Source organism: Drosophila miranda, chromosome 2, assembly GCF_003369915.1.
Source record: "Drosophila miranda strain MSH22 chromosome 2, D.miranda_PacBio2.1, whole genome shotgun sequence".
Lineage (NCBI taxonomy): Eukaryota > Metazoa > Arthropoda > Insecta > Diptera > Drosophilidae > Drosophila > Drosophila miranda.
In genome coordinates, this window is record NC_046675.1 from 18,433,704 (window position 1) to 18,460,770 (window position 27,067).

At 43.8% G+C, this 27,067-nt stretch overlaps 1 protein-coding gene and 1 long non-coding RNA gene across 2 annotated transcripts; both read right to left on the bottom strand.

Annotated features, from left to right (window-relative positions):
- Positions 1–269: 269 nt before the first annotated feature.
- LOC108156581 lies at positions 270–26,868 on the bottom strand. The gene is made up of 4 exons (XR_001775121.2): positions 26,565–26,868; positions 11,614–11,697; positions 1,171–1,622; positions 270–1,094 (listed from the first exon to the last, which is right to left on the bottom strand). It is a non-coding gene; the product is annotated as an uncharacterized LOC108156581 (long non-coding RNA).
- Positions 8,460–9,040, bottom strand: LOC108156580 (dynein light chain roadblock-type 1). Its single transcript, XM_033389156.1, has one exon. It carries the CDS (start codon positions 8,884–8,886, stop codon positions 8,581–8,583), a length of 306 nt encoding a protein of 101 aa, XP_033245047.1. The 5' UTR covers positions 8,887–9,040; the 3' UTR covers positions 8,460–8,580.
- Positions 26,869–27,067: the final 199 nt, after the last annotated feature.

The window sequence follows — 27,067 nt, forward strand, 5'->3', positions numbered from 1 at the left end:
TCAATAACGTGATATTTGTACTTCGACCAATCATAACGAAATTCTTGTAGATATTATAAAGAAAATGTACTACTAGTTGAAGGAAATAATTTATGATGCACACTTTGATGAATGACTCACTTTGGAGCTCGTTAGTAATAAAACAGAAACAGCTAAGTAGTTTATGTAACCATCTATTAAGAACCTGTTGCTGTGTTTGGTTAAGATCCATTTGTCACCCCTTGCTCCCGTACCTGAGTGGTACCAAATACTAAATGAAACCATTTAAGTTGTCGTTAAATAAATTTTATTGGCTCGTAAAAAGAAAAGCCGGCATTCGACAATTAAATGCTAAGCAGAACAAGATGGAACGGCATTTTAACAACTATATAAACAAATTGCGGTTAATACCAAACAGAGGCCAAATTTGATGGCCTTTTTATGACTTGACGCCACTTTGCTTGAGCACCAGAGAAACTCACTCAGAGCGGTAACGATCCAGCCCAGCATCCATTGCTTCTGCGAGAGCTGGAGTCGGCCTGAGGTCCTGCCCGATCCTGAGTGCATACATCCCAAGGGATGAGGACTTCATCGCTCACGCTGGCAACGCACTCACTCGCTCGCCCGGCCAACGGCCCGGCCCGAACATAGTCAGAGCAGGAGCGAGAGTCTCCGGGTTTTACGACTTTTTTACGATCTGTTAGTGTGACACGATGACAATCAATATAAAAGATATAAAAACCCAAGTTCCGTGACGTATGCCATAATTATTGTGATATCCCCTTCGCTCCTCGCCACCGTGCGTAGATACAAATGTATCTATCAGATGCTGATGGCCCATAGACGTCATTACTTTTATGAGGTGCCTCGGATGTTGCCGCCGTTAGTTTGATGATGCTCCTGCTGATGATGCTCGAGGAAATGGTGGTAAAATTTTATTTGAATGCATTTGCCTTGGCTCTTGTTTAGCGATTGCATATGGATGTGGACTCCTCCTCCTTCTCTGAGAGTTTTATTGCATTTTAACGATTTGTTTTGACGTCGGATTTGGCCAGAATCTAGATGGGCTCTTGGCAAGGTCGCAGCTCGTTGACGCCATGATTTACGCACTGTTACTGTTCCGGGAAAGGGATAGGAAAAAGAGTTGTATAAATATTGTCTATTTGCTGTTTCATCATCTTGGATACATACAACAAATACAGACTGAACTCCCAAATGTCTCGCTGTTCTGAATTTTAAATATTATCCTCAACTTTGGAACCGCTTCATCAGGGCATCAGTTTTCAAGATGGAGGTCACCGTCGCTGTCGTCCCGGTTTTTCTTTCAACTGACGCTTCAATTGAAACATGTGTGGGGTGTCTGGGCTGGTATGTTCTGTTCTGGTATCGAGGAGAATGCATCTGAAGTGGCCTGCCCCATGTATGTACATATCGCACGTTTGCGTGTGTGTGCATGCTCGTATGCATATGCGGTTACATTAAATCATCTGCTTGTAGTAAATCATGTGGACCAGCCCCGGGAATGAAGAAGGAACGGGTGCAACTGCAAGTACAGCACTGACATCTGTGGCAAGACTCATGCTGCATATGGCGTGTATGACCTGAAAATGAAGTCATATCTGTCCAATGGGAGTGCTAATGTGCTGCGGATTATAAAGAAACAAAATGTCATAGTTTATTTACATTATAATTGATGATATGATAAAGTATTGTTGTTAAACTACAATTATGTTTATTGGTTTTCATTCAGACCATCTCTCTCCTTTCCATTGAATTTTTTATTTCAATTACCGCTCAAAAATTCAATTCCCGGAACACAATTCTAGGCGCCTCTTACTGAAAACAGTTGAAATAAATCTTCAGAGCAGAGAATATTTCGAAAATAAATCAAAACTCTCATATTTGGCAAGGCGAGCGACGCTCGAGGATGAATACGGCCCAAATCAGATGATGCAAAAGAGAAAGTTGTTGGCCTTTGTTTCCATGGGCATTGGCCATGCTGGTGGTTTTGTTATCAGATGCTCGAGGGCGCGATCGTCGTAGCGTGCCGTACCTACAAAGGGATACCAGGGAGATGCCACCACCGCAGAGTCGAAGCCTAGGCGAGAGCAATTTTACAGGGGATTTACGATTCCACCGTGTAACGAGGCAACTCGATGCTACGTATTGCACATTCCCATTCCCCACTCAGATCTGTGCGACTAAACATATTTTTATGATTTATTACCGGGGCGGCAATAATCGAACTGGCAAAGGAAGACAATACCTCCGTATCTGTACCGTCCTGCGTGTCCTTTATGGGATCGTTGTGGCTCTGGCGAGATGCGATAACGGGCATCGGGTCGGAGGCTCGGAGGCTCGGAGTCAAAACAAATCTCCTAAGGTCAGCTAAATAGTACACTTCTTTCTCATTCTCCTTGAGTATTTTTTACGTTCTCGAGGACATGTTGAAAGGCAGCTTCATACTCCTGGCTGTGGCTGTGTCTTCTATTTCCATTTCCACTGCCATTTCCATTTATGGCAGGCGACAGAAATATTTTTTATGACACATTTTTATGATTTATGAATTGATTTGGTTTCCAGTCGAGACCCCTGAACGACGATCGTCCCGTTCTTTCTCTATTCTTTTTCTGTATTGCTTTTTTGGAATGACGGCCTTCGAGCCCTGGGAGGGCCTAGCCTCAAAACGATAGCCGGGGCAAATTGGTATTATGATCAGTGATCACCTTCGGCGGCCCTGCCTATTATTGTTCTCGTGAAACTGGGCGTTCTAATGTAACTTAAATAATAATGGTTTGAGAATGCTAATAAGGTGGCAAAAGATTACTTTGGAAGTTATAAATCAGCCGGATCTCTTGGCACTTACCAAAATGCATCATTATACGAGTTTGAGAATTTAATATGGATTACATATGTATACTGATGGATCATTGTTATGTTGTCAATCAATTGAACATTTGTCCCGGAAATTGAGTTTAAAAAAAGCCCATGTATCCAACATATTTCCCTCCTGGCAAATCTCTCCCAAAGGATTTTGAGAACATCTCTGCGGTCCTGCCTCGTCCTCGTGGAACCTAAGGAGACTCTGACTAACGGTTCACGCAGAATGCAAACTATAATAAAAATCGAGGATTATTTAACCGAAAACCCGACATTTTGGCCATCTCTGCGCTGGAACTCTCCAGTGTTTACACTGGGAAAACAATTGAAATCATAACAATAAAATCAAATTCGAAATTTCTGAGTGTAGAGCACATAGAGCGTAGATGAGAAGATGGGCAACCAGTTGCGTCAGAGACAAAGAGCAGAGGAGCCTCGTGAGCTGCGATGTGAGAAAATGGTCTGAACAAGCCGAAATATATAAAGGTAAATGGGTGAAATGCTCAAGAAAATCAGCTCGAAGAGCTCCAAAACCCGAGAAAACGGTCACGGCCCGGCCCACCAGAAACATCGAAACCGCAAGACAGTGAAACGAACGAAATAGTCATAAACTTAAGCCCAACTGCTCCCTCTGAGAGGTGGTACTGGCGAAAGTATAGGCAGGGGCAGGGGCAGTGGCAGGGGCAGGCCAGACCCAGACCCATCCAACCAGTTCGACGAAGCGAACTCCGACCGAACTTAATCGAAACATCAAGGGAGCATCAGGCAGGCCAGGCAGAAGAAAGCCAGGAACAACAACCGCCACAAACTTATTAAAAACAACAAGTGCAACGTGCCCCCAGCGGGGAGGGATCCGTGCTGCTTGTGCAGTGGCAGCACGTTCCCAACCAACTGGCGGCCGTCCCCTGTCCGCACACTGCACTGAGCTTGGCCAAATATCAGTTATGGGGGAAAGTGGGGGAAGGGAGTTAAAGGGAGCCAAGGAGGAGCAGAGAGAACAGAAAGCAGCAACAGCAGCAGCAGAAGCAGAACTCAAAATGGGCACTTTCGGTCGCAATAACCACGACATTTACGATTATTTTACGGCCACTAAAAATCAAAAGTGTAATTTACGGAACCAAACCAAACTGAACCGAGACGAACAATGAGCCGGAGACAGGAACAGCAACTGACGGAGTAAAAAACAGGGACAGAGCTAAGCCCAACTAAAACTGTGCGAGGGAACTGCATTTGTATTGGTGTAGCATCACGTAGGATGAGGCGCTTAAGGTGCCGCTTGTGTCAGTGTGGAGTTGCTTGCAACACTGGTCCTGGGGGAGTGCGTCGGAGTGGAGGACTTCCGCACAAACTTCCTATTTAATATATGGTTTTCTCTTGTTATTAGGCGCATCGTTCAAATCCAAACTTCGCTCATGTCTAAAATGTATTTTTATAATTTTTTAATATTTAACTAAAAGTTGTTTCCACAAAGAAAAGATTTGCAAATTTTTTGTAGTGGTGTGGAGGGGGCTGGATGGAGATTTAAAGAGGAACAGCGCTCAGAAAACCAGTTGATGTCGAACTGGATGGTCCGCCATGGCATTTGTGGTCAGCGCCGGCAGCAAAATAAAACGCAGGAACGCAAGCCAAGTCGAGGGCAGCGGCAACGCCTTGGCCTTCTTCGGGTTATCTCTCCGCACTTGCTGGCTGCCAGCGTGGAAAGACCTGGCCTGGCCTGGCTTGGAGGGGCCTCACATATGCCGCCGCGACACATCGTCATCCACGTCCCACCTCTCCTGAATGCGATTGGTGTCTTGGTGGTTGGATGAATGCTGCCTGCGCATCCAAAGCGCATCGCTTTGAAAGATGATTTTCATGTTTTTCCCCTTCGCCAGCCCTGTGACGGGGGGCTGGGGATCTTGACGTTCCCGCGCGAGAATTTCCCCTCAGACAAGTACGGAGACTGCAAGTCGGAGTCGGAGTCAGAGTCTCAGTCGTGGTCCTAACGATGCTCAAAGTAATTTTGTTGTCTTAACCGCGCGTACTGACATCTTGATGCCTTGATTGCTCCGATTTTGAATGAATCGCTTGTGTTGCAACACCCGCACTTGAGTTTTATGCGCCATTCCCATTATCGTCTCTGGCAAGTCGGGGGAAATTGAATTGAAGTCTTTGATTGGCAATATGTTCCGTTGACCCCTTGCAAGTTGCTAGATGGGACGGTGATGGTGAACAATCAATGTAGTAAAATGATGAGCTGGGCAGTACAACACGAAATGTGTGTTTGTTAAAAAAACGTCGGTAAATATAATGGGAAACGAAGGTTATGGACTTGATGGAGCATGTTATATTTTTGTATTAAAAAACTAGTTTTCTTACAAGACTATAATCTAAGCTTACATTAAAGTGCGAATTAGCGGTTGTTCGACAAAAACAGTACTTAGGTTCAAAACAGGTTCTTATTCAAATAAAAAAATGCACTCCTTAACATTATATCCATTATCGGAAAAGAGTAACCTAGAGATCAGTGCAATTGATCCCTAGGATGCTTCCAACAGGTTTTGGTTTCTGTGAATGTTGATTGATGAGCTCCTTGGACCTCGAAGACTGTAACAGCTAAAGCAACCAAATTTTGTATCCAGACTCCTGAATCATACATACCATCACACTGTTACAAGAGTATCAAAAATTTCGTCCCCGCCTCCCAAATTACATCCACAATTTAGAAAATACGAGAAAACGCCAAACGAAATTTTTAAAGGACAAATATTTATATCCGAATCTCTCAAAATACAATTTTAACAGAACTTCGTCTGCTAATTAACAGAGAAAAGGAGTAACAATGACTCTAAAACTGCCCTTGGAGATGAAGCGGCCCAAGCAATAGATGGCGCGCGCAGGCACTACACTGCCATCTGGCGTAAGAAAGCGGCAGCTTCAGTTCGTTCAGTAAAGAAGAAGAAATAAAATGTTTTTTCTTGTTTTTTTTGTTTGAACAAATTGTTCTTTTATTTATTTATATATACAATTATAATTCTTATAAGTTTAATTTTACTTTTCTTTATCAAATTGCATAACACAATTTTTTGTTTGTTTATAATACTTTTTCTTCCGCTCCAGAAACAACGTCTGCTCCGCTCCAACGACAAAATGAAATGGTGGGATTTAGGGATGTGCCGACATGTTTTTTCGTTCTCTCTTCTCTTTCATTCTCTCTTTGCCGTCGCACATGAATGCGCCAGCAATTTAATTCCACACTTTTCATTTAATTTGATTTAGCAAAAGGTAACAATTTTTTTAGAATTTTTTATTGCAAAAGTTTAACACTTCGTAATTTGTGTGCTTCCCCTTACACCTATCCAATTGGTAGATACTGATATTGAACGTAAGTACTGAGTTGTTACGGCTTCACTATGCGTTTTTCCGGATAGATGAATATAGACACTTATTTAAGGAAGGACAAATTTACTTTCGAAGACTGACTATTTCTAGTCAATTCCTGAACATTCCGCTAAGCAGATTCGTCTCGTCCTTTTTACTGTTTATACTGTTCATATTTTCTGGTAGAAAGAAAGAGTTTAGCTGTTATTTTATTTTGTTATGGAGATACATACAAATAAAGTGATGCACTTAGGTATTAACATTTCTGTTTACTGCTGTTTTAAGAGATTTTCCATCGCGATTTTTAAAGGAAAAATAATTATTTCTATGAACGTCATTTTATTGCATTATTTTGTATTCAAAGATATCCAAAAAAACAGCCCAGAACAGCTAAACGAATGAAGCAAAGCAAAAAAACTTGTTTCCCATATCAATACACTTTATTCTTAGCAAATGAGAATTGTTCAAAGAGTGAAACAGTACGGTTTAGCATAATCTCTACCAAATTCTCAATAATATCTTTCGGAATACGATTCCATTCCAATTTAACACTGCTCCAGAGATCGCCGTCGTTTCACGATTGACCAGAAGTTTTCAATCGGACTGAGGCCGGGACTTTGAGCTGGACACTCCATAAATTTAGATTTTTGATAAACCAGCCATTCTCGAAAATGTTCGCAATTTGCTTCGGACCCATGTCTTGTTGAAAAGTTATTTATATTCGGGATAAATCCATTTCTCCAGAAAATTAATGAAATGGGCTTGCAAAAGTTTTCTTTTCTAGTCCTCTTTTCGCATAACTGCGGAATGGAATCGTTTTCCAAAAGACATTTTTGGGAATTTGATAGAAAGCATTCCAAACCATATTAAAAATGTAGTGTCTAATAAGGGTCTATGCACAAACTGTTAATACTATGACTTTCTTTAATTTGTATAAAAAGTGAAAAAGTTGCTTTCGATTTTTATTTTTCATTCTTTGAAAAATTCTTATTCGTTCTTGTAATTATTGTTTATTTGTTAAGAATACAAGTATTTGTGTGGCGTAAAAATGTTGTTTGCTTGGCTTTATTCGTTTGGCTGTTCTGGGCGGCGAAATTCGGTGATTATGAGTATGTACTCCACTGTATATTTGATATTTATGTGTTTCATGTGTACATGTACATGCAGGCATGTAGTTTCACACAACTTAATTGAATCTAGAGATCGTGTGAGGCGGATGCGGCTCTTGGAGAGGAAAGGTGACAAGCCTATAAAGTATCGCAGGCAAGCGAGTTAAGACTGGACATCCTTGACGGGTTGAGCCTGAACCTCCGTTGGAGAGCTGGGAAATCGTTTTATTTGAATTTAATTCAAAGTGTTTCTAATTTCCATGAGCATAAATAATTTCGCAGGAATCGGTTCGGGTCGGAGTTGGGTCAGGGGAGCCCGTGCTTCGAGATGAAGTCGTCACTGGGAATGGACCATGGAGTAATTGCATTTCACGCTGCCTGAAATGAAGTGCGCAGTTCTGGGGTCGATTCCGGCTTGCCACCATCGAAGCCGGCGCGGCACAATGGTGGAACGGGGCGAGCCGACAGTTGAATTAAGTTTTTGTACAAATTTTGATATTTTTATATTTGCCCTGTACCACAGAACGGTGACAGACAATGGAAACTGCTTAAAGATAGCTGAGAGCTGAAAAGAATCACAAAGCGCACCCCAGGAGCGTCTCCATCTCAGACCTCGTCCCTGTTTCGTGGTGATTATGGACTCGGGTTGAAAAAAAGGGCAGATAAGTTATTGTAACGAGTGAGAGGCAACAGCAACCCCTGCAAGGCCCCGTAAAAATAGGACAAGATACGAGAACATCCACTGCCCGGAGGGTGCGTCGTAAAAATGAGTTACGAGTTCTGCCATTTTAATTTAAAATAGCAGGCAGCATCAATTGTGCAAGAGCGCAAGATGGAAGAAGGAAAAAATGTCAGAGGCCAAATTTCCACCCCGAAAACCTATCGACAAACCTAGGGCCAGTCTCGCTACAAAATGGTCATGTTGACAGAAGTAAATCTTTTGAATTATCGCATTAGAAAGCCGCATTCTCACAGATAAATTGCCTGCCCGATGAAGCAATGTCGTAAATAATCCAGCTCGAAACGTCGCCAGGGTATTATAAAGGATTTTCGGGTGGCCGTTTCCCGCACTGTTGATTTAAGCATTCTTCTGAATTTAGTTGGCATTTGAAAGGGTTCAGCTCATCGTTACTTCATCAAAGACAGCAGGACTATCTGTATTATATTGTTGGACCAGCACACACACGTACAAAACAGTTGATTATAACATGATATTAAAACGAACGCCTCCTTCAGTCGATCTCCAGTTTGCCTACTGCACCACGGTTATGGTGAAATATTCCTCGGGGGCCACCAGGTACTCGAACTTGCGCGTGGCGACCCGCAGGAAGCACAACTTGTTGGTGGGATCCAGGTCCCGGATCACGCTCTGGCACGAGGTGACGAGAACCCCGTGCAAGTGCTTCACGATCGCCTGGGCACCGGTGTTGTCGAACGAGGTCTCGGCCACGGCGTTGGCTGTGTTATCTGACACCAAGTATCCCGTTGCATTCTCGCTCGTGATGCGTTCGACGGTCGCAGCGTTCTTATGGATTACATCCTCCAAAATGCGATTCATCTTGTCTGCGAGTGCGAGCAGAAATGTTGCGTAGAAAGTATTGAATTTTCGTATTATTTGTTTGCTCGGAGTTCGGAGTACGGTGCTCCGTTTGAGGTCTATAGGTGTACTGAATTTATGAAACGTCTACGAGTATGGCTCCGAAATGACTTTTCCGGCAAAGGGTTCTATTCGTGCACACTATAATGTGAAAAATTTCATCTACCTGGAAAATCGAGACAAGCCCGCCTTAAAAGGAAACAAATCGCATAGATCACAAGAACTTTGTCCTTTTTCACTCCCACATATGCATGAATGAAAGCATTCATTCAGACAATTATGTCACATTTATAATTAGCGGCCACACACACATCGCGTTGATTAAGTTAATGTTGGTTCGTTCTAGCGTCGTAACAGATGGCGGAGGGATCGTATAAATGTAGCTTATCGGAATGCCATATCTCATTATTCACTCTGCCGCCCCGCTCGGAGTCGGATGCCATTGAACCTGAACTCTACTTGTCTGCCCGCTTTGGGGTCAGCTCAAATGACTGGCCCCTCTGCCGTTGCCTGCCTCAAGTTCAAGTGGTCGCGTGTCCGCCCTGCCCTGCACTACGCCCCCACTCGCACCCTCCCGCAGGCCGCATCATCAAGCCATTTTCATTTAATTTTCATGCACATTTAATGGCGTCTGTTATTGACTTTTAACGAGATTTCCACTTCATCCAGCCGCCAACGGGAACTCCATTGCCCGAATTCAATGTATTTTTAGGCACCCGCAGGGGTGCGGGTACGGGTCCAGGCTCGGGCTGTATTCCTCATCAGAAGCTAATTGACTTTTTGACTTTGAACCGCTATTGTGTGGGCGAATCGTAACAGTTTCGTTCGCGAGAGGTCGTTGACTCCAACTGAATGCCACTGCGGGATTAGCTTAAAGATGCAATGAAGAGCCCTTTGTGGCTGTCATAAATCAGCGCCGCATCAGAGCTTCAAATACTTGATAGTGTTTAGTATTTAGTACAACACTCATCTTCCTCCGCTCATCTGTATTCAGGGCTCCTCCTCAGGCTCTGGGCTCTAGCTGGGCCTGGACAAGTGCTTGTCGGACAAGCTGGCGAGTGCATATGCACTCCTGCCAGTGCCCGGGTCGACCCAAAATGGCCACTTGAGCGCCCACAACGGCCATAAAACACTTTTGGACACGTTGTTGTGCCAACAACCAGCCTTTTGCAGTGCTCTGCCTGTGCAGCGTTCTCTTCTCTGCGTTGGTCAATAAAATGTGCATAAATTCCGATGCCATTCGTCGGCATCCCGAAACTGGAAGTTGGCCAGACTGAGTCTGAGCCGGATCCCAGGCGGAGGAGCCTTGAATTTAACGGACTGTTCCCGAACCGGACACAGCCTACGGCACCAGAGTACAGTGGGTCAGTGATACTTATCACGGGAATAAGGATTTATACACAATTGAGATCTGGCTCGGTTTTCTCAATCATATTTCCAGGTGTAACAGTGACGGCATCTTAAACGGAGTACAAAACTGAATGATTTGTACGTTGAAACAATAGAAGACCGCGCTTCGATCTAGCAATCCCTCCATGCATTGTCCATTGTACAAATTAGATATTTTTTTTAGTTGCATGCCCACGGGTCGTACTCCGCTGCCAACTATGATTCATGGCCGCCAAATGCAAAACGGCAAATTTGTATGCCGAGGAAAATGAATTGTGTCCAAGTTGGAGCTTTGTGCCATTTCAAACTATGCAAAGTTCGAGCTCGTAAATCGCCAGAGCGCAGCCGTATCTATGGTCCTGGTTCTGGTCATGGCCCTGGCTGTCCCCGGACGGGATTAGGCGGCAAGCGTTTATCCGAAGCCAAAGTACTGGCATTATGCCGGCGCCATAACTCATTTAATTAAATGGAAATCGGTGGTGGCAGGAGGCACTGACTAGAGCATAGCTCATCCACCCATAGACGGATTTTCGGTCCCAGAATGCGAAGAGTTCAAAAGTTCGGTGTGGAAAGTACTGGCTTCATTACACACAAAAAACTCACGAAATGAACGAAAAATTCTTCTGTTAATTAGAAAACCAACGCCCAAATGAAAGCTGAAATTAAAAAGCAAACTCAAGCAAAGAAAGAGGGATTCGGAGAGACATACAGACCGAAGATAGAGAAGCAATTTCAGGCAACACTTTCCCTGTTCCTGGTTCTGTTATGTACGTTACCGTTAGCAGAATATGTAAATGAGATTTTCGAGCATTTCAGGCCGTCAAGCTGGCCCGGATACTCGTGCGGGTCTACGCCTGGATCTGGGTTCGGTCAATGACCAGCGGTCAGGGCCTGCTCCCGCTCCCGCTCCCGCTCCCGTTCGCTCTTCACCTACATTTAGCTGCAACCAAAACTGGAACCGTATCTGCATCTGGTTTTTTGTGCTTTGTTTTGGGCCCTTTCTTTGGGCGACTCTGCATGCAAAGGGGAGAGGAGAGACACATCGCACACATGGCACAAATTGGCCAGGGGACGGTCGAGTGGCCTAAATGTCCTTCGTGTCGTTCTACCCCACAGACACGGCACACTGACCCACTTGCAAATCTCTGTTTCACCACATTTGTATCATCAGCATCAGGGTCCCGTTCTGATTAAAAACCCGACTCCTGGGCAGCCACTCAAAAAGACTCATAAATAATACGATTCATGTGCTCTCAGATATTATATATGAACATTGTACATAGTCGTAAACATACTCACCAAACGCGTTTGGAATTTTTAATGCACCCTAAATGGAAAACATTTCCGTAATTGAGGGGAACTCTGTTTGAGGAACTCTGTGAACTGAAATGGGATATTAAACAAATTTGTAATTACTTATTTTGAAATTATGATATTCCATATTATTGTGATTTATATTAATCGCATCTGATTGACCATCCGAAGAAACTTAATAAATATATAACTCTTATACGGCGCATTCCTAGTGTATTCTCTTAAAATGTTCAACAATTTCCTTCAGATCATAATTGTTTGGATCTTGAATCTTAAAATGTATTGTGGATTTATTCCCTCTTGTTATATGAATGATCTCTGATCTGCCTACAACTTAGTTGTTTTTGTCAGTAACAAATTCTTTTAGGCATTCCGAATGCAATAAAAGAGCAATAAAAACTGAGGAGAAATTGCAGATCAAATCCGAATCCGTAATCCCATTGACAAATGGCATTGTTTGTTTTTCAATTTATGTTATGGACTTCTAAATAACAACCAATTTAAGGTATTTATCTTTAAGAAGCGTAATTTCGTATGCAAATTCTGTGGCAGTTGGGGTCGCTAATTTATGACTGCCGCGGACCTGGCCCGGCTCAAAGCCGATCTGTTTTCGGCCAGTTGAGAAATAATATTTGTGGCCAGACAATGCTAATTTTTATTAGCCATGAAGTCGGCCATAAATGCCATTTTGAACCGATCGAATTGCTCTGCTTGGCCACAAATTGTTAGAAGATGCTCCGAATCGCCAAATGAGTCGAGGAGTCCCAAATGAAAAGGTGCAAAAAGACCCGATTAAATAAATCTCGCAGAGCTAATTTTAATAACTTCATGATACCCGTTTGGCAGTAGAAAAAACAACAGCAGCAACGCAAAAAATTTAAACAGTTTTAAACAAACAAAACTTTTGAGTATCTGGTTTCGGTTTGATGTCACTCTTAGAACCGGCAGCGAGACGTTTGCCAAAACAAAGACAACGGAATTCATTTCGTTTTTATTGGCCAAAAAGGTGGGAGATGCCAGACAACTTACATTGGAGCAACTAAAAGGCCGCAAGGGCAGAGGCACCCTCACAAATTTCTTAATTTAAATTCAAAAGACCCAAGCGACTCGATTCGTCTCGAGTTGAGTGGTGTGGAGTGGAGTGAAGTCTTGTCGGGGTTCCTCCCCTGAAGCGTGGAGCAAACGATTGGATTGGTATTCATTTCCGTTACAAATGCTTTTCAATTTTGCCGGAGATGAACTGAAAAGAAACAGAAACAACCAGAGCCTTGGCTGGAGCCAGAGGCAGAGGCAGAGGCAGACTCACAGAAACCGAAATTCAATTTTCAAACGCTTTATTTCGACAATGTTTTGATTTAGTCGCGTTCGCTTTGAATATTTTACGAATGCGTTCGATTTGGATGTGGAATTGAAATTGTGTTTGGATTCGGGGCTTGGGCTGTGGCTGGGGCTGGGGTTGGGACTTGGGGCTTGGGTTGCGTATCCATTTTCTCGCTTTGTGTGTTTGTGTAACTATGAAATATTTATTATCTAAATTTCTCGACTGCGACTCGAGGCCCCTAAATCATGCGACAGGCTCATTCATGCATACACTCACTCCCAAAACACTCGCACACTCGAATACATATTCGTAAGTTGTTGTTTTTTCGACGCATGATTTAGGTGCAGCCATAAATTCCATGTTAAGCTTTTTGGTATTTTATTTCGGTTGTGACTCTGGCCGAGTGCGGGATATGTCGGGTCCGGGATCTGGTTTGGCTCCCTCCGGATACTGGTGCGGGTCCGAGGCCAAGATAAACACTTGACAACGTGCTAAGGCCGGCAACGGCAACGGCAACGGCAACTGGCAGCGCGATAAGCGCATAAATTCAAAGCCCCCCGTAATAAATTCAGCGTCACATTTGACGCCGCCATCGCATCTGTGGACCCACTACGAGAGCCGGAGCGCTGGCTCTGGCTCTGCGACAGCCATGACTCTCCAGCTCCACTTCTGACCTCTCCAGTTGACTGTACCAAGAGCCACAAACCTGGTTAACAGTGGACATAGTGTTTCAAAGGACAACTTGAAGATCTCCTCTTGCTTATACTCTTCTCCAAATTAACTTCCTGTAAACGACAAGTAAGCTTGCTTTAAAAAGGTTAATGTGCATTTTTTGAATAGATTTTTAGAAAACCCATCCACTTACAATTTACTTGAATACCAAGGTTTGTCGAGTTTGGATTTATATCAGATAGGCGATGATATGTTTAGGTAGTTTTATACTAGCAAATCGATGATTGAAATTCCTGTTGTACTCCCTATGCCATCCCACCCGCTCAGGGTTCTGGTCATAAATGGCTGGCTCACCAGCTCATCCACAACCATCACAGAAACTATATGAATATGACATCTGTGACGTGGAAAAAAGGGAGCGAAAAAGGACATGGGCAAAAGGAAAGGATAAAAATCATGCAAGCCATTCACGGCAATCAAATAGCGCGGAATACGAGTGCAACCTAAAAGGTTTGTAAAAGGATCCGGGCAGGCCGGGGCGCAGTGTGAGAGTGTAAAGTCCATTAAAAGGACATTCCACGTAACCGATCCGTGGCAGCGACTGACTGCAGGCAGCGCCACATGCGTCCACTGGCTGGACGAGGAACGGACCGGACCGGACCAGGACGTGCCGAGCCACAGAGGACACGCGGGCCACTGCAGCAGGCACTCTGTTTGTTTTGTTTGTGCCGTTTTCATATTTTCCGTTTTTGTTTTTTTGTTTCCTTTTCATTTCAGCAAATTGAAAATTGTGTGACCGTCTACCTCGGATACGGATGCCAGAGCAAGAGCAAGAGCAAGAGCGAATGTGGACTCCAAGTGCGATCCGACAGCATTGCGTGTAATTACATGAGGCTGGGCCTGTCATAAATTTCATCCTTTCACACGGCAGCCAAAAGGAGTAGGGCCCCCGGGCCTGGGCCAGACGGGGGGTCTGGGTCTGCCACTGCCGCTGCCGCTTCGAGGTGGCCGGAGTAGCGTGTGGCGCGGGTCCCGAGACATGCGGCATGTTTCAGGGTAAGTAGATGGCGATGGCCACATTTCATGTCGTGTTTACACTCACTTCCCGATCGCTCCAACAGAAAGAGGGCAAGGATATTAAAAAACTGCAATTAACTCGGCCCATTCTCCGCGCCATAATTGGCCAGGGCTCCTGGCCTCTTGGTTCCTCTTGCGACAGGCTTCGGACTCGACTTATTTATATTATTAAGTTTCTTTTTTTTTAACAATTTATCAATTTACTCTTTCCTGCACTCGACCACACACACTTATAATGATGTACATAATGGAAGTCAAGCGCATGAAAACATTAATTTGAAAGCACCTACATATACATACATACATGGGTGGTATCTGAGAGCTGGGATGGCTGTCTATCTCTCTTTGTTGCTTGTGTGGATTTAACAAACAAAATAGAAGGAAATATATAGGAAATACAAGTTCTTAACCAAGCAACGAAATTTTTAGATATTCCAATGATTTAGGTCGTGTATTTTAATTTTCAAAACCAATTAAAGTGAAACAATTGAAGGGACACCTAAGAAGCAAAAGGGAGGAAAGCTTAGACAGAACTCCCCATATTTCAGTTCTTTGACCCAATTATAGTGCATATGCGTGGGTGGGGGGACTTCACGGCTTTGTATATTTCTAATTCTGAATTCGCCAATTAAATGTTTATCTCCGCCTAATTACCGGCGCAACGCGTACGCCTTCGCCCCCGCCCCCGCCATAAGCAACCCAACAGCAACAAACAGCAGACGCCGTCGGCCGGGCCGCTGGGGCATTATTCAATTAAAAGTGGTTGTTGCTGCTGTTCGTTTTTGGCACGCACTAAACCCCATAAAAGTCATAAAGACCCGCATAAAAACCATAAAATGAAAATGAAAAGAATCTTAAAAAGCGGCAGGGAAGCAGAGCAACAAGATACTCGTAGAACGAACCGCAGAAGGGCCAAGAGGGGAAGAATACAAAATGAACAACAGAAGAGGTGGTGGAGGCGGAAGACGAGATGGTGCGGGAAACTAGAAACAAACAAGTTTTAGGTTATATCAAGGTGTAGGCCCCAAAACAGTGATTGATAACAACACAGGGAAATCCACTCTCCACTCAAGACTCCACAGCCAGACACCCAAGGCGGAATGAACTCTCAGCGCACTTCCACTCAAAGGAAAACTGAGTGGAAAGGCAGGAGAATGAACGTGGCCGCGGACGGAAAACTGGTTCGATTTTCTGCCTGTTGCCGGCGCGACGAACTCCTACGCTGCGCTGCTCTTTTCAGCTCCACTCTGCTGTGCTCTTCTCTGCTTATTTCAATCAGTGCCGGAGCACAATGATTTTTATTTTTATGCGCAACGTAACGATCTCGTTTCCACTTACTTAAATCTACATTTTAACTGCCTGGCACATTTTATGTCCCATTCTCGCAGCCGTGCCAGATGGAGGATGCGCGCGCTTTTTGGCGCTCTCTCCCGCTTTTCCTCGCCTGTTGTGGAGAGGAGAGCAGCGGCAAAAACTCCCCCGAAAATGCTTCTCAAAGAGCGAGGAAATCCTATGGAGTTCAGGTGGAGCCGTTGGTCAGTCAAGTGGTCAATGACTAATTAAATCAATACTAATTGATCCATGCAAACATCATTAGCACGCGAAAAGGTGAAAGAGAGAGTGGACAGGCTGAGTGGTTAGAGGGGGATGAGAGAATGCCTTAAAACTTGCGCTCTCTTCTCGCGATTGAGCCACATTCACTCGCACTTAAAATGGCCATAAGCGACGACAGTTATGGCGACGGCGCGGCGCGGCAGAGCCGAAGAGAAAAACCATTCCCACGAACGAGAATAGAATCCGAAAGAGCAAGAAGGGCGGTGCACGAGTGTGTGTATCGATTATGCTCAATTGTTTAATGTCAGAGAACACGTGGCTGCGGCTGAGCCCGAACAGCCAGCGCGCGAGCGAGAGGGCAACACGAGCACACTCCCTGTCCCGCTCTCTCTTCATCGGGCGCGCAGCCATCATGGTTGGCCAGCATGTCGCTCATGTTGTCTCGCTCTCGGCCTCGCTGCATGGCCGTTTTCCCACAGTTGCTTTTGAGTTATAGGCACTTTGCTTGCCTGTTATGGCTTCCGTGTGCGCTGCCATCGCGGCGTCGCTGCGGAGGGGCGTGGCCTAGCGTTGGCGCTGCTTGCCCCAGCGCAGTAGCATTTCGCACTGGGGTTTTATGTTCGTTTTATGGCTCATTTCGGGCGTCCGTCCGTCGGAGCAACAACAGCAACAGAAACTGAAACTGAGAGAAGCTTCGCTGCTGCTGCTCTGACATTTGCCGTCGCTTTGGCGGCGTTGGAATTGTTTGTTTGGATAATTATTTGGATTGTTATTAGATTGTTGCAGCAACTATAAAAAGGCCATAAAGAATACTTTTATTTCGCCTTAAATGATTTTTAGTGCCCATTCGCCTGGCGGCGCCCGCTCCTTGCGGTGACAAATTGCCCAAAAGATTATGCGTCTAATCACCACCGTCTTGACGAGGGGCCGCCTTGCTTTGCCTTTACTTTGACCCCGACACCTATCCAAACTAAAGTAGGACAGTGTAGAAAGTTTTTCGGGTGCCTCTTGAATGAAATTGTGTGAATGGATCGTTAAACTGGAGCTTCGCTTGATAGGCAGTCGGGGGTTTTGAATTGATCTACCAAATAACCTTTTATGCTAAAAAATTATACGTGTTATTATATTATCTAATATAATGAAATCTCGTGTCTCTGTTTTTGTGGTTCTAGCCCTCCCAAACGGATAGACCGGCTTTTATGCACTTCGAACAGGTTCTTAAATATTTTTCACTTTACTACCACCATCCACCATTTGGTGAAAGATACCCAAATATCACACACAAAATATAAACATAATCAAGTATGCTTTGATCTTTTTGAGTGGTTGCGTTTTGCATACCGCATTTCATCAGTAAGAACAGCAATTTGGTGAATTTCTGTGTGTGTTACAGCGAACAATACCATTGGACCGTCGATCGAATAAAGCAAGAAACAAACGAAATAGTAGAGCAGAAAGAACAGACGAACAAATTCAGAAAGATAACGAAAATGGTCATGTGAGTATGTCGCTATTGGGTGAATCTCAGTCAAATGAGATACGAATTGGACAAAATCAACAAAGAAATTTTGAACGAAGATAAGCGCGCCGGTTCGTAATTGATACTCACAGAGAAAATGGTGGAAAACGCCAATAAGTACAACGAGAACTTACATCCGCTTCGTTTCTTCGTTTCCCACACGAGTACGATACAAATATTGAATATTCCGCTAATCTGAAAGTGCTGATTGTTGCTATGGGCAACATTGTATACATTGTCATGCGCTTAAATTAAAACATGAGTGGATGGTAGGTGGTCCGAATCACGAAAATTGCCTAAAGTTGCGACACAACCAGAACCATTAAAGGGCTCGCTCAGGACGCACCCAGATTCAAACCTTTTCCTGAAGTCCATTTGCACATTAAAATCCCTATAAAACAGCAAATATATGTATTTATTTATATGTATATAAGTCGTTTCATTTAAAAAAAAAACTGCCAAATGGTAGGGCTTAGCCCTACGATACGAATTCGTAATTATTTATTTATGTTTCTTTCATACAGAAAACATAATTCTTGTGGAATACGAATAGCCAGCCGAAACAAACCCCAACAAAGGAAATAAGTCAGATGGAGAAAAAACATTTTAACGAAACTGTCACGACTGGGGACGTGAGTGCCGTGATTGGATTGCCCAATAAATGTTTATCGAACGTCGAACAAATGCGTATCTATCCTATGAATGTTTGGTGTATGTTTGGGAGTTCTTTTTTGTAAAGAAAACATTTTGGGTTCCAGATTGGGGCTGGTACGGGTACGGGGACGAGTACGGAGCCCCAGCTGGCGGGAAAGAAAAAGCAAACAAAAGACACGTTTCCAACAGACAATAATGAACAGAAGCTGAAATGGCTATGGCTGCCGGCAAGATATTTTTATGAAATTAATATTAAGTGCCCCAAAACCAGCTGAGTCCAAAATGAGTAATTAAAATAATAAAAGCATTTTTCGGCTCTGCGATGCACTCGGAATCTTAATTAAAAAGTCGCATTGGTCGAACTGGTATTATAAATTCAGCACTGCGACATTCAGAATGGCCGCTGGGAATGTTTTCGTAAACAAATATTGTATTAAGACCATTTTCCTCCGGAAAAATGCGTTTTTAAGTAGCCGCTTGCTCCGTCTCCACCCACTCCCAAAGCGGTTCTATAAATTGCGTCTGCGGAGCATCATCTCATTCATTTTAATTGACTCGGTCTGTTTGACTAATTTTGGAATTCATCTCAGAGTTCGTCTCCCTCCTGGCTGTCTGCGCCGTTCGCCGTTGCTCCCTACCAAGTCGCAAGTCCATCATCGCCCTGCTCCCTTGTTTTCCTCCTCCGCCTCCTCCTGCAGCTGCTCTTGGCCATTTCCTCTGCACTCCATGCACTCCGCTCCCCTTTCTCTTCCATTCCATTCCGCTCGCTTATGAATGTGTCTGCGGATATTTATGAGTATTTTCCAATGTTTTCCCTCTTGTCTATTCCTTTTTTGTTGGTTATTCTTTGAAAATGTGCGACTTGTCATTCAGCAGCAGCATTTCCCCTTGTCCACCTCCACCCTCTCTACCGACGGGTCAGGCATCCCGTTGTCGTCCCATGACTCGTCTCCCCCCTCCATTACTTCTTTGCTTAATTATCTGCTTTCCCAATGTCATTTTTTATGTTGCACCTTTTGATTTGTGTCGCCGTGCGATGACGTTTTTTCCGTTTCTCATTTCGTTTTTGGCCATACCTGTATTCTTTATTGCCTTCTTTCTTTTTACGAACTGCCATTTACCCAACAATTGCCGCATTTTTTGCTGCTTCAAGGTCAGCGGTTGAATGACGTAGACCTGTTTTATATCTCCCAAGTGGAGTGTCCCAGAAACACTACTCTCAGAAATATGCATACAAAAATGTTTCGTTTCTTTAGTTGTATTTTTCAATTCCAAAACATTCAGACTGTGTTCACTATTTTTACAAATTATAATTTTTTTATTTTTGTTTTTCCAACTTTATACAAAATTACTGTACACATTATATCGATATAAAATATTTAATAAGGTAAAAAATTGTTACAAGTTCGATATTTTTACGTTTCATGAAGTGTAAATATTTACACTACGTAAATGAACGCATTAATATTAATCGTATTTTTCAAAACTAGTTTTTTATGTATTATGTATTTAAAAAGAAAATTCTGTAAAATTTTCATATTGTTATATATTCTTATCTCTTTGCATCTTATCATTTTCATTTTTATTCGCTTTGCACTCAAGTGCATTTTAAAGAGAAAACAACAGTAACAAATTGTATACATTTCAGATGAGCATCCTGGATGTGCCCCTCCCGGTGGCCATCTACTTTCATCAATTACGAAAGAGCCGAGGCGCACAGGGCAGATCCGAGATGGCCAGAGCCGGGCCGTGCAGCTGCCCGGCGGCCAAATTATCCGAACGCCATTAAAGTCATTAAAGCCATTATTCGACGAGTAAAGCGTTTAAGTGAAAATACATCTTCTCGATGTGGTTGTGGGATGGAATGGGATGGGCTCGGATGGGATGAGATGAGATGTAGATGGGTTGGGGTTGTCCACCAGCGACAAACGCACACACGAAGTTGGGTGAGTGTCCTGCCTCCGTTTCTCCCGATCGGTGAGCGGCTGCGTCTGTTATTAGGAGCGTTTCATACAAAAACCATTCCATTCGAGTTGATTTTGAGGAAACTTGTACAGTTTTTTAATTCATACTCACGCGGCCAAGAGCCATCGAGAGCGTGCACCACACACATATAATTTGGACAATTCTGGTAATCAGCGCGGGAATTTGCTTAAATGGAATTATCGATCAATAACATAGCCCATTGATGCAGTGAGAAAAAAAAAATAGTAGAGAAATTTGAAGACAAGCTTTTGCAATTAACTAGGACTCCATTTCTTTGTATCTAGAAACCAGAATCCAGAAAAATGTATGGCCTTGTACCATCCGACATAAAACAAAAAGTAGCTAAAGCTTTAAAAAACAAATACAATAAATAAAATTTATAAACTAGACTAAATAGCCCTGGCATCAACCCGACTTTTTCTGTAGAGTATTAAACATTTTTGGAGACCCAAAAGAAAAGGTTGGCTTCGTACAAGGTACAAATTTAATTTCGATTCAGTTACACAGTGATATTTAAGATCATTGTTTAAGAATTATTGTAACCAACACGGCAGAATATTTTAAAACATATTCTTAGTTATATTAAATGGTTTTTGGTTGTTTCCTAGTTCCGTTCCGGTTTATACTACTTATTCAATAATTGTAAAAAATAGAAATGTGGATAGAAGTGTTTTAACTAGACTTTGATGTTGGTTTCCAAGACAATGGATGGATCTCTGACCATATCTTACACTCGTTTTCTTTAAGTGTATCCGATGTTGTTGCGGTTTGGCTGACCACGTACTCTGCCTTGCCCTGGTCTTTCCCCTCCTGCGCCCGTCCCTCTCTGATTGTAATATAATCCATTTGACTCAAAAGAAACCATCTCCCCTGCCCCTTTGAATGGAAGGAAGCTGCTACTGGAGCTTGACTGTCGGGACCCGAGTGTCAGGTGTTCGTTCGTGTTAAAATGCCAACTAATTTCAGTGCTTTCGGCCGATCGATTCAGGTCGACTATGTAATCAATGGGGCCAGAGCAGAGTGCGCCCGTTTTTCGGGCGCATAATGAAAACAAACCCATTATACTCTCATACTTAATACTTAATACAAGTTTTTAAGCACAAAAAGTTGTCGCAGGAAATGGCTCCTGCCGTACCGTAGGGCAGGAGCAAAAGCAGGGGCCGATGGCGAGGGCTGGGCGTGGTCAGCGTTTTGTTCTTATCGAGCCGGGCCATCTGAACTCAACCAAGTTTGCACACGTTCCCGGCTCTTTGCCTCGTGCTCTGGCTCAGGCTCAGGCTCAGGCTATGGCTCAGGCTATGGCTCAGGCTCTGTCTGCTTAGTCAGCGAATTTTGTTGCTCCGTTCGTTCGGCGAATGTGGGTGGAAATGTCCGTATGCATGTGTGAGCTGGCTAAATTATGATACACGGCCATGATAAAGTGCCAACAAACGTCACCAGTCTCGCTGCAACGTTAAAACTCGCAATTGTCATGCCATGGTTGTAATATATCTGTGGTTGAATTGAACGCCTCCACAGTGCCTTGATCTGGCCCCTGCGACTAAAATGGCAGGAACTAGATCCAAACTCTGAGCGATGGGAGGACGTGAGTAGCCAGTTTTGCACTTAAGCAAACGACTCTGATGGCGTCAGTCGAAATTAGCAATATTTTACAATGATTATCAACGACTTCGGTTGGTGAAAATGGCAACACTTATTTCCCAATGAAGATCCCTTGATACTAAATACATAATTTGTAAAAGAATACACGGCCTACATACTTCTGTTCGGTATCGATCGAAGATAGCTGATCCAAAAAGAATATTAAAGCTGAAATCTACGAAGGGCCAACGGCAGCACATGAAGGCGGTATTTAAATATTTTCTAATCAATTTCTTCAGGGAGATTGAACTTTGATTGGCCGCAGCAATAACTTGTTTCAAAAGCATTATTGGGAAACTTCTCTCCAATATTTTTTCGATGTTTACCCATGGATTGCTTAGGCTCAGAAAATCATAAAAGAACATATACCTATATATCTGATTAGATTTTTGTTCAACTCCGCTCACACAATGCCGTTCTCCCTGTAGAAAGAATCAAATTGATTAACTTGCAATGCGACACCGCATGATATAACTGTCTGCCGAGTCAAACCCCAAAGTGTATAGTTCATCTAGCTTCTGCCGCTCATGCTGGGAAATATAAAATATTGCGTATACGCCCACGACGCAAGGCAGTAAATAATACAGATAACTTTGTAAAAAGTTTTCGATTCGGCGCTGCTTTTATCTTTTCAAAAACAGCAGAAATACTCCCCTCCTCGTATGAGTCTGCTTGGGAAGCCAAACACAAACAGAAGAGCAAACAAACAAACAAACGCCAAGAAAATACGGCGGAGCTTCAGCTCCCCTTCTAAAAATTTAAGGCAATGGTAATGGCAATGGAAGAGGTCGGGCTAGGGGCATTCGTCTAATAAATAATTTGACAGTAAATTTGAAATTATCTTTTGAAATTGGAATTGCAGCACATTACTTAAGCTCCCATAAATACGAGTACTCGTAAACAATATAAAAATTGAGTCAAACAATGACCGTGGAGCAAAAAGCAAAAACAGAAAAAGAAAGAAGAAAGAAAACAACAGCAACAGACAAAATAAAGGCCAAATAAAAAAAAAAAAAAACACTAACGACCAATTCAATGGGCCCATTAAATTGGACGCGTCGAGCCGCCGTCTGGCCGGGATTGGGACAGGAGGTGAGTAGCACCAAAAAAGAACTCCGAATCGGAATCACAAGCGGAGGGTCTCAGACGTAGAAGACGGAGACGTCACGAGCACGGATCAGTCTTCGTTTTCATTGCTCTTTGCATATCATTTGGGCCGAATATTTATAATTTCATTGAGTGGTTCCAGTCCCTCAGTCCCTCAGTCCCTCGGTGCGTCTGTCCGTTCGTCGGATCGTTTCATTATTGAAATTAAGCAATTTGGCGTAATTTAACAACACTTTCGATGCATAAGTTTGGACTCGCTGCTGCCATTTCAATGATAACAAAGAGCTAAGTGCCAGACAGCAGCAGCGACTGCGACTGCAACTGCGACTGGGGATCGTAATGGAAATGGGAATCCAAATCGCAGTGCCTGGCCAGTCGCTGTTTGTTGGATGACCGACACCGACCAATGCGTCGAGTGTCCATAGTCACGTCATTAGCTCAATTGTTCGCCGTTCATTGTTCGCAATTCGCAGTTCTCTGTTGTCTGGGGTCTGACGTCTGCCCTGCTCCCTGGCCATGGTTATCAACACGTCTTCGAGTGAGTTAATAATGGAGACCGGGCACGAAACGGATAAGGGTATGGGGCCTACGCTTTGTGGCTTCCATCAGTCGCTCAATAATTAGGACCTTTAGATCCTTATCAGTTCAAGAGAGTCATTAAAAGTAGAACCTTTTGATCCTCCAAAGATGATGTAAAACACTCTAAGCCGTATTTTTGAACCCGCCCCAACTATGTCTCGTTGTAAAGCAACAAAGACACAAAGCTGCCCCTGACACCCACCCAATTATGGCCAATTTCCCAGAGTGAGCCCAACTGCAACAGGGCAATTACCAATACCCGGCATATGCTTCATCCGGCTCCGCAGACTGATCGTCCTTTTATGGCCCGATGGCAAGCAGACATAATTATCCTTATCAAATCAGAACGAACCCAATCGCTCACACAATCCGTACAGACAAGGACACGTAAGTCTCCCAAATACTTGTGGTGACTCCTTGGGTGCCACTCTTGTTTATAGCCCTTTTACGGCTCTTTCAAGTGGTTGCGGGAATATGGCGGATTTTACGATGCTGCACTTGAACCACGTCGGATGGGAGCTGGAAGTCGGAGCAGCAATCGGAGCAGCAAACCGGTGTCGTGGTCCACAAGACACTTGTCTTGCTGGAGCAACTCGTCCTGCTGGCATTTCAACACGTCGTAAAATCATCTGCCCGGCTGTTAGTGCTGCTTTTACGATCTATAAAAGGCACATAAATCGCCGGGGTGCTGATAGGCCGGGGGTATAAGGAGACTGATGGGGAGGGTGAAGTCCGCCCTGCACTGTGTTGCACTTTCGCTTTCAAATCAACTTGATGATGGCGTTTAATTGTCGAGCTGTCCATGTCCGTGTCCGTGCGATGTGCGGAGTCATAAAAACCTGAGCGTGTGGCCCGGCTCCTGGGCCTGTGGGAGAACAAGACAGAAAGAGCCATCAAACAAATCGACGGCAGTGTTTTGTTTACGGCATTTGTCGAGTAGTAAAAATGTCGTAAACGAAATTGTTATGAATTGCGGCGAATTAAATAAACATCAAATGCCAAACGCTTCGGCTTTGGTTGGGCTTCTGTTTCTGCCCCGTTGCTGCTCCGTCCTATGTCAGCCCTGGTTTGCCTGTAGGTTTTAATGTCTTGTCATTGAATTTTTATGTCTGGCCACTGATTCCTCGGCAAATCTCGAGCAGAGTGCTTAAAATGTCGTTAAGCATTCGAATTTGATTTACAGTCTTAGAGGTGCTTCTTGAGCAATTACCGGTGGAAGCCGCTTGTGGTAGTCGGCGTTTGCTGGGTGGAGAAATTAGGGGTTGGGGCACAAAGCTCGGCAGACCTACGATATCCGCATAAAATCTCAATGGCAGCCAGAAACGACCAACATTGGCCTGCCAAACAAAGAAAATGCTTTTCGTATACGTATACTCCTCTTACCTGCGGAGCACAAAAATGTGACCCCAAAGTAAAAATTACAAAAAGAGCGGGGAAAATCTGGCTGCAATCGCTGATGGAGATAAAGGGTACGAGAAGAAGCCATAAAGGAGACAAACAACAAGCGGACCAAGCAGCCAACGGACTCGACACGAAGCCAAAAGGGCAAGCTCCGGCTCATCACAAGTTAACGCTGCACTGTGGAAAGGAGCATGCAATTTGCTGATAAAAACACAGGGCTGCAAAGAATACTCCTCTGTAACAAAAATATACATACTACAACAGTACTGATACCGATCATGCAATCGGCTTGTATGGAAAACATGGCACATATTATATGAGCCTGTTTATCAGATTGATTGATATTAAATAGAATATGCCATTACAGTGTTTAAAGTTTCATATGAGCTTGCATATAATACATCGGCATTGCATACAAGTAAATAATCCATTCCCTTATAGTTAGATTATACGTTGATCATCATATTAATAACATTTCCTATTTGAAAATTACCTCTAAATTTATAATGTAATCATGCACACCCCATAGTGCAGTGGATTTTGAGCTGGGGGTGCCTTGGCCTTTTCTACCTAAGAAACGGCTCGAGTTTGCTATCGGCGGCCGAGGCCGAGGCCGGACCAAGCCTTTAAAGTGGTCAGAACCCTGTTCTGCATTCCAGCATAGCAATGACCGCAACAGACACGGGGCTCGGGATTGGGATTGGGACTGGGACTGGGATAGTGTTGGTCGTTTGGTCGCCACCAAACAAATGGAATATAAGCAAACAACAAAAACACAAAGGAAATGTCTTCGGCAAGAGAAGCAGCAGCAGCAGCAGCAGCAGCAGCAAGAGGGTTCCATAATGGCTGCGACATTCATCCGCATTCGTATCTGTGAGTGTATCTGTATGGGTATCTGTGTATCTGCGCATCTGTGTGGGACGGCAAGTCGCAAGATTTAAGATTGTCAACCATGTTGTTTATTGCGCTCTCAAGATTTGTCGCTGCCCGATCTTGTAGCTGTGTTGCTTGGCTGTACCTGGAGCTGGAGCCGGTTTGGGAGGTGGAGGCTGCCCGACTGCTTTGTCGCTTATTCCGCGGAATTACTCAAAACGCTGAGAAAATAAGAGGGAAGATGCGGACCGCCGAACCGAAATGTTCCCCGATGAGATGCGCACGCATGCTTTGTCTGTGATTTATTTTAGCCATTTTCTCTTTTTGCTGCACGTTTTGGTATTCTCCTTTGCCCTGCTGTGGCATTTTAAAAAGGCTGAGAGAGCCCTTCAAAGCTTTCTTTGAAGTTCCTTGTTCATTGTTCATTAAATTAATTCGAGCATTATTTAATTTAAGCAAAGGTCGAGCTACACTAGCTCAAGACTCTAAAAACTCCATTCCATTCCAAAGGTGAAACTAAAATTCTTTTCCTGGGGAGGACTGGCCACTTACCATCAATCAGAGGATAGTTCCGTGCATCACAGGATATTATATAGATTCGATTCTCTGGCTAGGTAGTAAGTAATCCCCTTTATGAACTACGGAAAACACGCCAGAAACACATGGATACCGTCTTGACCCACAGGATTCTCTCAAACTCAACACTTTTTCATATGCAGTCCGACGAAGCATATGCCATTTATGACCTCTATGTTTCCGCACAACATTGCAAACTCATTTCACATTTTTTGTTTAAAAAAATCGTTGTTTTCGTTGCGTTTTTTAGTCGATCCGCCACGTCCTAACACCCGGGACCAGGAACTCATACTGAGTGTTTACAAAACAGCAGCCGCCGATTCCAAATCCCTACACCGATCCCTGGCTTCTGGACCGCATGCAAAAGGGTCACACAGATGTGGACACGGACTCGGACATGGCTATAAATCATAAATTTCCAAAGGTTGCAGCTAAAAAACCAAATCCGAAACGGTTCGCCGCGCAACGGGAACACTCTT